The sequence below is a fragment of the Triticum aestivum genome, chromosome 4A (genome assembly GCF_018294505.1).
Source record: "Triticum aestivum cultivar Chinese Spring chromosome 4A, IWGSC CS RefSeq v2.1, whole genome shotgun sequence".
Taxonomy (NCBI): domain Eukaryota; kingdom Viridiplantae; phylum Streptophyta; class Magnoliopsida; order Poales; family Poaceae; genus Triticum; species Triticum aestivum.
Window position 1 is genome coordinate 154,222,934 of NC_057803.1, and position 12,312 is coordinate 154,235,245.

The 12,312-nt window shown below is 41.1% G+C and overlaps 1 protein-coding gene across 4 annotated transcripts in view; it reads left to right on the forward strand.

The window, feature by feature from the left end:
- LOC123085684 (protein SUPPRESSOR OF QUENCHING 1, chloroplastic) overlaps window positions 1-11,182 on the forward strand; it is a 28,939-nt gene extending 17,757 nt beyond the window's left edge. For 2 of the 4 annotated variants that reach the window (XM_044507362.1, XM_044507363.1), the window contains exons 14-28: window positions 239-334; window positions 1,183-1,305; window positions 2,016-2,213; window positions 2,413-2,514; window positions 2,824-2,888; window positions 4,118-4,211; window positions 5,266-5,423; window positions 6,025-6,074; window positions 6,155-6,276; window positions 6,450-6,557; window positions 8,806-8,898; window positions 9,100-9,136; window positions 9,264-9,511; window positions 10,229-10,381; window positions 10,785-11,182. In XM_044507362.1, coding sequence (XP_044363297.1) covers window positions 239-334; window positions 1,183-1,305; window positions 2,016-2,213; window positions 2,413-2,514; window positions 2,824-2,888; window positions 4,118-4,211; window positions 5,266-5,423; window positions 6,025-6,074; window positions 6,155-6,276; window positions 6,450-6,557; window positions 8,806-8,898; window positions 9,100-9,136; window positions 9,264-9,511; window positions 10,229-10,381; window positions 10,785-10,952 — 1,815 coding nt within the window. In that variant the 3' untranslated portion in view covers window positions 10,953-11,182. Of the gene's footprint in view, window positions 1-238; window positions 335-1,182; window positions 1,306-2,015; window positions 2,214-2,412; window positions 2,515-2,823; window positions 2,889-4,117; window positions 4,212-5,265; window positions 5,424-6,024; window positions 6,075-6,154; window positions 6,277-6,449; window positions 6,558-8,805; window positions 8,899-9,099; window positions 9,137-9,263; window positions 9,512-10,228; window positions 10,382-10,784 lie in introns of those variants that run through there. The other 2 variants (XM_044507364.1, XR_006439850.1) reach the window with 2 other exon arrangements.
- The last annotated feature ends 1,130 nt before the right edge of the window (window positions 11,183-12,312 follow it).

Sequence of the window (12,312 nt, forward strand, 5' to 3'; positions counted from 1 at the left end):
GGAGGGGGGGTGGCGGGGAGGGGGGAGGTGGGAGGGCTACCGGCGGGGATTCACCGGCGGCTGGGACGAAGCGGGCGGGGGAGCTAGGAGGAGCGGGGCGGGTGGGGAGCGCTCCTCATCGTATCCGGTCTCTGGGAAAGATAGATTGTTCGCCTTAGTGTTTTTTTGTCACTTAAAGACCTTGATAAGTTGGAAGATGGATGTATCAGATATTTACATGTTGCTTGACTGTGTGCAGTTCACTGTTGTTGGTGTTCATTCTGCCAAATTTGACAATGAAAAAGATCTTGAAGCCATCCGCAGTGCTGTCCTGCGCTACAACGTTACTCATCCAGTAAGGCAACAGCCATAACTCTTGAAATGTTCAACTGGAGAGCATCATTCAAGTGCCTTCACGTGCTCAATTTGCAGTCTCACTTTGGACAAGTACTCGTTTATTTCTTTAAATTTTATATGTACACAGCAGTATGCTAGCTGCACAGTTTTGGTTTTGGGCTTTTGGGCTTTTGGCATCGGTTCTTAGTTCTTCTGTTTCTTCTTGTAGCTTTAGCCTGCTTTTGTTTTTTTAGTTTTCTGTTTTTTCAGGTTGTTTTTCTGTTGTAAGACCTACCTTCATTTCAACGCTTTCTTCTAATATAAAATAACACACACTGGGGTGAGTGATCAAGAGAAAAAAAATGTGCCGAGTATTTTGAAAGGAAAAGTTGGATATTGGCCACTTCAAAGAATGAGTTGCCACTGATGCCTGACTGACATCTGGTCCCTTCGGTCACATGTCATTGAGATTTGTGGTGGCAAATATCCATTTTCCCCAAATTTCCCCTTTTGCATCTCGTTCTTTTCCATGCATTTCTATTACCGGTACATGCGCATATCATTATTGTTCAGAATTAGTTGTTTAGTTTGTAGATGTCCTGTTAGTATTTTGTCAGGCAACCTTGCTGTTGGCAGTTGCACTTATTTTTCTGTTCAGTACTTTGTTGTACACGAGACTATCTGTTTATGCAAGAATATATGTCCTCATGTGTGTTCTCTAAAACAAATATCACTTTTCTCAGTCAGTCTCTTGCCATTGTATTTACTTCTTCCTGGAGTGACTATCATGTGTTTTTTGTGTGCGCACGTGGGACCGTGTGTTTGCGCACTATGTAACTTATTTGACCCTCCACCTTTTCATCAAAGGTTGTAAATGACGGTGACATGTACTTGTGGAGAGAACTGGGGGTGAACTCTTGGCCGACGTTTGTGGTTGTCGCGCCCAATGGAAAGGTTCTAGCACAAATATCAGGCGAAGGCCACAGAAAGGTATTGATGGACATCTTTCCCAAAGATGAGACTCAAGTCCTAAGTCGTGTGTTAATATTCTCATGTATAAGCTATCTATTTTTGCATGCTTTAACCCTACAAAAAATATTTAAATGCATTTTGAAGAGTTGAAGCATTAGCAAGGAGCAAGGTTTCAAAAACTTAATTCTATATTTAGAACCAAGCAAATAAACATTTACCAACTCTTGATGTTGTGTGTTGATTTTCAACTGCTATCTGTGATATACCAGCAAATATGCTATGCTGTCTGCCATACCAATCTCAACCCCCAAATAAACTTGAAACGTGCATATTGCTGAGCATAATATGAAGACGGAGTGTGTTTAATCAGTGTTGTTCGCTGATGTTTTGCCTATGTTAGTATAGTAATACTCACTCTGTACTTTCTTACCACGACACTTATTTTGGAATGGAGGAAGTGCTTCTCTTCCAAAGCTCTTCACTACCATTAAGAAAAATAAGATCAGTTGTTGCTTCCATTCCCCCCGCGCGCGAAGAAACATCTACCCTCATATATGCACTTATCTGCATACCCTTTCAAATGCATGCCTTTTTTAGGTTTCTCCATACAGTGAGTCTATCTAATCAAATGTAAAATCATTTCCAGGAGCAAGCCATGCTGGATTATTTCAGTGTGGCTGTTCATATGCCAATGTCCTGTCAATCGTTTCTAACCATGTTCTCTCCAGGACCTTGATGACGTAGTTGGTGCAGCACTTGAGTTTTATGATGAAAGGAAATTACTACAGAATAATTCCCTCCCCTTGGCGTTGGAGAAGGACAGGGATAGTCGATTAATAACTTCACCACTAAAGTTTCCTGGGAAACTTGCAATTGATGTACAGAACAATCGATTATTTATATCAGACAGTAACCACAATCGAATTGTGAGTATTTGTCCTTTTACATTGAGTATCTATTTCTCAGTTGCTACGATTGTAATAAACATATTTCTCCTTAATTAATATACACCTTAGAAAACAATATGTCATTAACATTATTTGGCAAATTTATTTCACATATGAAGCCTACTTTATCTTAGAGTGTACTGAGCTGTTTGTTCTATCCCCATTTCTGAAACTTAAGGTGGTCACTAACCTGGACGGGGAATTTATATGCCAAGTTGGAAGTTCGGAAGAAGGACTACTTGATGGTCAATTTGATACTGCCTCGTTTAATCGCCCTCAAGTAAGGAACATGGCTATGTTGTGTCCTTGCAATAAAATTCTGCTCTTACAGCTGCTGGGTACTGGATTGGTGGTACCATGGCTTTACTAGAGCAAAGATCTGGAGATGCAATATCTCTGCTGAATGTGAACAGAGGGCATTTCAACGCCCTTCAAAACTGATGTTTGTTTTGGCAGGAGGCTAAGCTATCAAGATCAGCTTTCCCTTCATGTGTTTCTGAAGAAAACAATACATGTTTCATTGAATTGAACTTGCTTTTGTTATGCATTTTTATGTAATGATCTCATGTCTCTTGCGATGAATTTTCAGGGTCTTGCATACAATTTCAAAAAGAATATCCTATATGTAGCGGACACTGAGAACCATGCACTGCGGTGAGTACTCCCACTGACTTGAGTTAGGATGCTCAGTTCATATTTTCCGGGGGGTAGCCATTCAGTGGTAACATGAAAAGTTACTTGTTAATGTACACTTATGGCTTATTTTAAAGGGAAAATATCCTTATATGCCATCGAGTAAGTTTCAAATCATTGAATTTCCACCAAATAACTGCTCCTTTCATACCCTTGAAGTCGTGAAAGTGATACCTTCCATCTGCCACTGCTACCAGTCACAAATGTGAGTTGGCTACTGTTAGTTGATCTGTATTTTGTGCTATTGCCCAAAATGCCAAAACCCTTCTCTGCATGACATGGTCTTTATACCTTAATTTTATCTTTGAAGAGTAGCTTTGTGTGGGACCATTTAGCCTTACTCAGAGAGGGCAATGGGAGGCAGGCCCTACCTTCTGTTCAGAGCAAAAGAAATAGATAGAGAACAAAGACATGGCAATCGCTCTCTCAGCAGCGGCAACGGAGGATAATAAGACCCAAGAAAGAGCAAAAAAGAATTGCAGGGGAGAAAAGCAAATGGTGTTAGTGGCGGCTGTAATGGGCGAAGGTAGCCTAATGTCATGTAGTCCCTCCATCAGGTGAAAAGTGTACATATAGAAATTTTAGGACAAATTATGGAGTGGAGTAAAAAATGCATTGGAAAGGTGCAAGCCACCATTTCTCTCCTCTTTAATTACCCAAACCCCAATGAGCTAAGTGCATGTAGAAATTAAGGAGACCATGTGTAGAATATTATTGGTCTTGATTATGGTGTGATGAGAGAGAAACATTTTTTTCTACTTTAAAGTGCATTGAAAAGATAGAAGTGCACTCTTTTGTGGACAAATTTTAAAGCCAAATGTACACTCTTCACCGGACGGAGGGAGTAGTAGTTCTTTTGTAGGAAAATTTCCATAAAACTCTGCATTGAGCAAGCATATTGCCCGTTGTTATTTCTACATGCATTAGAGATTTTGTATAGACCTCTTCACCCACCTATGATTTCTCCTTCTCCCTACTCTGCACCGGCCGGGATCATCTCCCCTCTCCCCTGGCTGTTGGCAAGATTGTTATTGCTGCGGAAGATTAACTAGTTCTGCTGCTTGTTCTTTTCTAGCGATATCTTATATTGATTACACAGTCAATCAGCATGGTTAACCATGTCCGCAGATAATTCTTATATTCCAAAGTATTGCTTTTATTGACATGAATGCCTTTTTATCCTTGTCCAGAGAGGTTGATTTTGTTAATGAGACTGTCAGAACACTAGCTGGAAATGGGACCAAAGGTTCCGACTACGAAGGAGGAGGCCGAGGAACTAGTCAGGTATGCTTCCACGTTCTTTTTAACATGTATTTTTATTGGAATCATGAAACTGAATATGGATTATTTTGCATGCAACTGCAATGACAATATTTTTACTGCTGCCATTTCTGTTCTGTTCACCTTGATTATACTAGTTGCACGCTTCCACTTGCAGTTTCTGTAGTCAAACAGAACGTTGATCACTTGGTTGACTCCTATGCTCAGACCAGAGAGATTATACTGCTCAATTCTAATCCTTAATCCGCACATGAGCTGAAGCAGAGATAGTTAGCAACAAATATCTGCCATACCCTGGCGGGTGGTGTGTTCTTTTCTGCTCTTGGGTGCTAGCTGCTTGTCACTAGCTCATCTTGACTGCCGTCTAAGGTCCAGCTTTGTAGACTGGGATTTATTGTAGTGTTGTGCACCTGTATTACCGCAGTCCTGAGATCTATGTTAAAGATAAAATCTACAGTCTCCTATCCTATCCACCCATTATGCTCCAGATTATCCAGAAAACACTATTCTGAGGCAAAAACTAAAACAGTTCCCTATCCTGTCACACCCTGAATTGTAATATTTGATGTGTTTGTGTTTATGTTTGTTCATGCATAGAGTAGAGCATTAGGCGAAAATGGTGCCTACCATTTTACAGCTACCTTTTTGTTTTAAGATACCTGCACCTCGAATATGAACTGATAAATGTTGGTCATTGCCAATGTGCACAACCGGGCGATCCATTTCCAACATGAGGATGACATGTGCTGAGAACCATCCGCATTGCAGTGATTTTAAATGTTAGAATACACATGCATACATTATCAGATCATCTGAAGATATTCTATTAAAAGTGTTGATTGATGGGGTGATGTAAAGCCTGATGACCTGATGCTTATATTATGGATAGTTTGAGAAACTATAACTCCATAATTTCAAAATACGGGCGGTCATATAATTTAGCATTATTTCATCTGTGGGGCATTTTATTGATTAGCTTAACACTATTTATGGAAGTTAATTATCAAACTTGATGTTTGTAGAAGGCAGTTAGCCTGATTTGGAAGTGTTATTCTAGGTTCTAAATTCACCATGGGATGTCTGCTATGCTCCCTCGGAGGAGACCGTGTACATTGCGATGGCGGGACAACATCAAATCTGGAAACACAACACCCTTAATAGTGTAACTGAAGTTTTCAGTGGTAATGGCTCCGAAAAAAATCTGAATGGTTCAAGGTAATCGTGTTTCCCTTTCAGCCAGGAAAGTAGTTTGTAAGCTGGCATCTCTATGGGCGCACAGTGCCAAAGCATGTAATTTGTAGCTGTGGTTATTTAACAATGACTGCTGTTATCTGATTGTTCTAACAATTTATTTAATTATGTCTCACTGGGAGATTACATGATAAATGGATCCGTATGACTATTAGATGAATGAGTATGGCAGCTTTTTTCTATTGTGTCTCCTTAGGAAGTCAGGAACTCGTTGTGCACTTGACATGTTTGTAGACAATAACTTGCAGCCTTGTGTTTATGGTTTCTGTAATTTCAATGAGTGTTAGAACTGAACAACCTTTCAGGTTATAGTCGTGCTTTGTATCAGTGTATAACTATTCTTTGGTTTGAAACCTTTTACCCTATGTTGTGCTACCTTGGGTTCACATCTATGCTGGGTGACAACTAACAACAAGGTTTCCATATGCATTGTTGATTTACTAACTACATTACCAACTTGGGCCTATTCACACTGATAATTAGAAGTTTCCCATCTGGCTGCTGCAGTCTTTTGGTCCTTTGATGTACACGCTACGATTTCTTAATTAGTTGTTTCATGTTGCAGCCCCACCAACACATCGTTTGCGCAGCCATCTGGGATTTCATTGGATCCTGGTATATTTTGTGTGATTACCATATTACTACTTTTTATCTGAGGCCACAGAGCCCTGATTTGTATGGAGTTACCCACGCAGAATTGCGGGAGTTATTTGTTGCTGATAGTGAAAGCAGTTCCATTCGAGCTGTTAATATGAAGTCAGGGGGGTCAAGATGGCTTGCTGGGGGAGATCCAAATTTTCCAGATAATTTGTTTAGGGTATTTCTCTCACCTTCTCTCTCTCTCGGTACCAAAAGATGTATACTGAAAGATGTTATGGTTTATTGGTGGAGCACTGACCTGGTCAAGCATTTTAAGTCATATTTACTTTGTTCTGTTATAATTTTCTAAATTTGTCCTATTAAGAGGTAATTATGTTCCCTCCTGTTCAGTTTGGCGATCATGATGGGACTGGCTGGGATGTGCTACTCCAGCATCCCTTGGGTGTTGTCTATGCTAGCGATAATCAAATATATGTTGCAGATTCTTATAATCACAAGGTAATCAATCATCTTTTGACACTATCATGTGAATTTGCATCCAAGAAACAAAATTTGCATAATCACAGTTGAGATTTGGAGGATTCTCAGAAATTCTGACCAGTTCTGATCACTAAATAGTAAATACATATTTATAATATTGTGGAAAGTTTAAGTGTATATAGTTTTTATTTCACCCACGACTCAGCGGTAATTGGAAACTTTTGCCACCACAAGGAGCCAGCTGTAAATTGTTCTTGGCTGCCTTTGTGCAAATGGATCTACTCGGATTAGGCTTTCGCCCCGCTTTATATATAAAGCACAAGGCCAAATGATACATGGTGCTGAGGAAGCCCTCAGAAGCTGATCAGAAAAGAAAACACGACACACCACACGAAGACTCAAAAACAGCACAAGAGTGCACAACCAGACACTGCCAGAGTGCTGTCCTGTAGAGGCACAGGAGTAATGCCGACACAACCGATAACCACCCACACTCAATGACGACGCCTCCAAGAAGGTACCGATGCCACGTGCCGCCGCCGCGCCTGCTGAAGCGGACAAAGTTTTCACCCTGAGTGTTGAGGGAAGGGACCAAGGCGGTTCCCCAAGAGGAACACGACATGCGCAGGCATGGCCACCGTGGACGCCAAGGCACAAAGTTTTTGCTTGACAACGCCCCTACCCACCACACCGTGAAAAGGCTAAAGACCCACCCCGATGCAGGGGCACCCGACGTGTTAAGAACTCCAGAAGTCCAGATCTAGATCAGGGCTATGCCACCACTGCCGGCGACAACTTTGCCAGGACCACACCATACACCTCGCCACCCACATGACCGAAGCTCGCCGCCAACACCTGCCTCAGCGTTGCTTGCTGGAGAGCCAACCGTGAAGCCTGCCCTCCAGGGCTGCTGCCCTGGCATCCATGGCTCCTAACCCGCCCCCGCACCAGGCCTGTGGCCACCGATCACCAAAGGAACGGGCGGATAGGCACCTCCTTTCCCACCCCTGGAGAGCCCCAGGCCAGGTTGCGCGCCTCCCATCTTCGACGATCTAGAATGGACTTGTTTCTTTTTTAGTAGTGTGCTAGAATGCTTCATAGAGCCATGACTAAAGTAGAGTCTTCTTTACCAAATACCAGATCCAGTTGATTAAGGACCCTCTTATCTGCGACCGTTCGCTGGGAGGGGGTGGCATTTGCGAACGTTTTGATGGCAGTTTTAGTTTGTCAGGGGGTGTCAGTTTCTTCAGAAGAGCATGTCATTTTCTGGAATGAAGGCTCAAAACTGCCATCCTCCCAGAAAATGCCGTGTTGTTCTGAAAGAAACTACCACCCCCGATACAACTAAAACTGCCAGGAAAAACGTATGAAATGCCATGCTCTCCCAGCAAACGGTCACCAGTTAGCTTTTCCGTCAGTTGATTAATAAATGAGTGATTGCAAACCTGAATGTTGTCTACAGCTTTACTCATTAAGGGACACCTCCCAAGGGAACATAACTCAGGTTTTTTCCATCAAATAAGTAACCACAGGACTTGTCAATTGCTCGGTTTGCTCATAGAACTCAAGTTGGTGCAATCTGGATCTCAGTTAGATGCCATGCAGAGTAATTATGCCTAATCATCTTACCAGCATGTGACTGGACATGGGTTGCCCCTTAGCACAAGCAATATGCCCCCAAAAAGCATACAGGAAACAGAATGCATGAGTAAAACTTCATAGCAGCAAACTACACAGGTTGGTTCTATAAATATACACAGGCTTTTTCATGGGGTACATAACTGGAAATAGATGGACATATGCCTAATCCTTCACCAACTTTGCATGTGGCTGGATGTACTATTGTACTGAAGGCTAAATTAGCTCTGGTCATAACTTGAAAAAGAAAATGGACAACATCGATACAAAGAGCATCCATCCACAAAATTCTAAATATAAATTCAATCCACACACTCAACGAGAAACAAAAATATGAATCCTGTTGCGAGTACTTAATAGTACCAAAAGCTATTATTCACACTAAATTTGAATTTGTTACTATTCACTCGGGTGTGTGGACGAATTTAGATACGGAATTTTGTGCTACGGAAGATGAATTTCTTCAAAACTTTCATGGCCATTAGAGATGGTAATTGTGCCTCTAGTGCACTATTACACCTCTTGTACCTACTGCACACAATATGCCCCGATTCTTTTGCCTCTTTCAACCACTATTGTTTTGCTGCAAGATCCGCTATTATTTTCATGTTCTCTTATGAAACTGCAGATAAAAAAGTTAGATCCTGTCACAAAAAAAGTTACAACGATTGCTGGTACCGGACGTGCAGGATACAAGGATGATGATGCCTTGTCAGCTCAAGTGAGTGATCACTCGACCAATCTCTATTGTCTGCATTTACTTTGATATGCGATGCTTATTAATTAAAAATACCACCGTAATCAGCATTCTATACTAGTTTAACCATAGGTTGATGGAGTATTCTTTATGTTACTATCTGTGAAAAGAAATATTGTCTATGAAGCGCTTTATGACACAAATGTTTTGAATTGGCTGATGCAGCTATCTGAGCCAGCTGGACTTGTTGAAGTTGGAGAAGGTAATACTTTATTTTATTTTCTATGTTAAGTTGTTAAATACAAGTGTTACAAATATAATCTTATTCCCTATATTATTTCTCTTTTAGGTTAACTGAGGATAATGCTTGTGCTTCTGATATCTTGTAGGAAGATTTCTTGTAGCAGATACAAACAACAGTGCAATCAGATCTATAGTTTTGAATGAGAGAGGTGCTGAGGTGCGCACACTAGATTTGACTGGAGTGCAGCCGCCATCACCAAAACCGAAGGCGTTGAGACGCCTAAGACGACGGTTATCAGCAGACACAAATGTTATTAATGTTGATGGTGGTTCCTCAATGGAAGGATATGTGTCTCTTGCAATCTCAATTCCTGATGGTTACCATTTCTCAAAGGTCCAAATCTTCTCAGGATTTTATCTTTTGCATCATAGTTTCTCGTAGATGGTGCATGATAGTCATTTATAGTTGCTGAAGGTCGTTTGCTATTTATAAGAGTTTCACAGGTGGGCACCTGTCAGACCGCTGTTAAAATCTAAAATGTGGAATTTCGTGAAGCTATCTTAGTGTGCAGTTCTGTGATAGTTTATACAACAAATGTAGAGTTTTGTGAAACTGTACACATTATAGTGTGGTACAAATTCAAAATTAGCAGCATTCTTCATTTGATTGTGTGACAGCATCTCATCTCTGTACTGCCTACAACATGTTTGTTTTGTCTTGATGCTTTAAGGTTCATGCTTGCAACCTCCATATTCTGTACAAGCACTTCTGTTTTCAAAGAAATGGTCTTGTTAAAAGGCTTGTGCGATATGTTTCATACAGCTTAGCTGGACTGGAAACCTGAAGGTACCTTTTTTTTCCAAAACGGATGAAGGTACCTGATTCATGTATGAAGTCTAGGACAGTAAGATATGAACAGGGATAACAGTTAATCAGATCTAACATGTTACATGCGATTACTATCATGAAGTATATTTGGGTTAAATGTCAGTTCAGTGTTTTAGTAAACATTTCTTGAAACAGCTCTGTCAACAGGAGCTGCTTCAGATGATAAATTTGCTTGTTTTCAGTAGACTAAATCTTCTTTCTTTTTTTACCTCTGAGAATCAGGAAGCACGCAGCAAATTTGATGTGGAAACAGAACCAGCTAATGCAATTGAGATCGAGCCAGTGAATGGATCTCTAAACTCAGATGGGCAGGCGTCACTCAAGTTCAAAAGAACATCATCATCATCATCATCAACAGGAAGGATCAACTGCAAGGTAGAGATATATTAAACCTTCAAACAATAGTTCTGTTTAATTTCTTGGATCATCGGTGAACATCACACTGATCTTTTCCACTCAGTGATAGTACCGCATGATCTTCTAGCAAACACTACAGCAGCACATTATATTTTCTATAAAGATGGTCCAATACACGGCACATGCATAGAATCATCTCGAATCTATGTGGATACGTCACTGATTTAGGACACAAGAATTCCTTTTGCATCATTGATATCTTTAGATCATGTGTAGTGGTGCTCATTTTTATTCAATGGAGGTATCCTGGTGTTGCACTTTTGTGACATGGGTTGCACTTTTGGTGCAAGCACATAGCCGAAGTAAAGGAACTATTCTTTTCTAAGATCATGTTTTGAGCATTTTGTATTCGAATTTTCAGGTTTACTACTGCAAAGAAGACGAAGTTTGTCTTTACCAATCTGTGGCTTTTGATGTCAAATTCCAAGAGGGGGTACCCAGTCCTGCACCAATTACTCTAGCCTATACTGTGGTGCCGAGAGATAATTCAGGTAGTTCGCAGTTAATGGCTGCTGGTAAGAACTTATAAGGTATAGTCAGATCCAGGGTGGTTGCGTACCGTGCATTCTTATCCTGACTCTGATTTTGTCTCTAGTCTATGTTGTGGGCTGACATGCAGACTCACCCTTGCTCCACTCGTATCCCCGTGGCTGGCGGGACATCAAACGTGATTAGTTATATAATATTGCCTGTCCGTTGATTGTTTGAACACCCATATGGAGTCCATTTGTCATCCAACGAGAATCATCTTTATCCAAATCACTGATGATTATTTGCTTTGCACATTGTAGTGGCGTGCATGTGTTTTGAAAGGAGGATAAATGTGTGAACCTCACCTTTTTTCTTTGCACAAAAGCTCTCGGGGATCGGAAATTTTTGTTTCATTTTACTGATTTATTATTAGTCTTGCACATGGGCATCTAGGGGCAATCATTTGATTGGTTATCCAATTAGGGAGTTGAGACGTGTCTCATCAAGAATCTCAAGTTTGGATATCAACATAGAGAAAGGGTGTTGAGAAGTCCAATAAAATAAGATAAAATAAATAAATGAAGACACACAAACGGTGTTGATGTCCATGAATACAAAATTTAGACATGTCAACCTATCATTCAGTTTGGACCGATCCAGACGTTATGTACCTCCTGTCAGTTTTGTTTGTTAGGAGCGACATGAAGAACAATATCAGCTGTCATGGCCCCTTCCTGTCAAACATATAAGTATGTTAGTTGATAGCTCCATCAATTTGTGATATTGCTTATCATGGCCGCTATAGCTTCTTAATCAATTCATCTTGTAGAGTTGTACCATGACCATTATTCTCCTGTGAAGATATCAATAGGATTAGATTGCAAGCAGCACCAGTTCAAGAGCGTGGGAGGGAGGGATTCCATCAAGTTCTTAATCGTGGAGAGACGAGTCCCCGGCGGTGAATCTGAATTCAGAGGATTGATAAGTCATTAACTGACACGTCTTGTTGACCTCCTCCGCCATTCACCACCTGTTTCTCAAAAGTCTACCAAACGTTCAAACGGACTTTGTGCAGACTTGAAATCTAACTTCTCAAGGCTTGTTAATCTTTGTGGGGCTCGGACAGACACGGCCGACTGTCAGTCAGATTGTTAAATTGTTATGGCACGTCCAGGTAGGGATGCAAGCGGACGCTGGGGACTCTCCGCAATCGTCCTCGAAGCAAAAAGTAGTTGGCAGACAAGCGGACGCCGTCCGCTTGCATACGTCCAGGGCCCATTAGATGCCATGTGTTTGAAGAGCCTTATGACTGTCATTTGCAAAGCAGCATGTGTTTGAGGCCATCATGTTGCCTGACGAGCAGTGTTATTGCGGGCTGTTGGTATTGGAATGAGTCAACAAGGCGAGCAAGTCGGCGA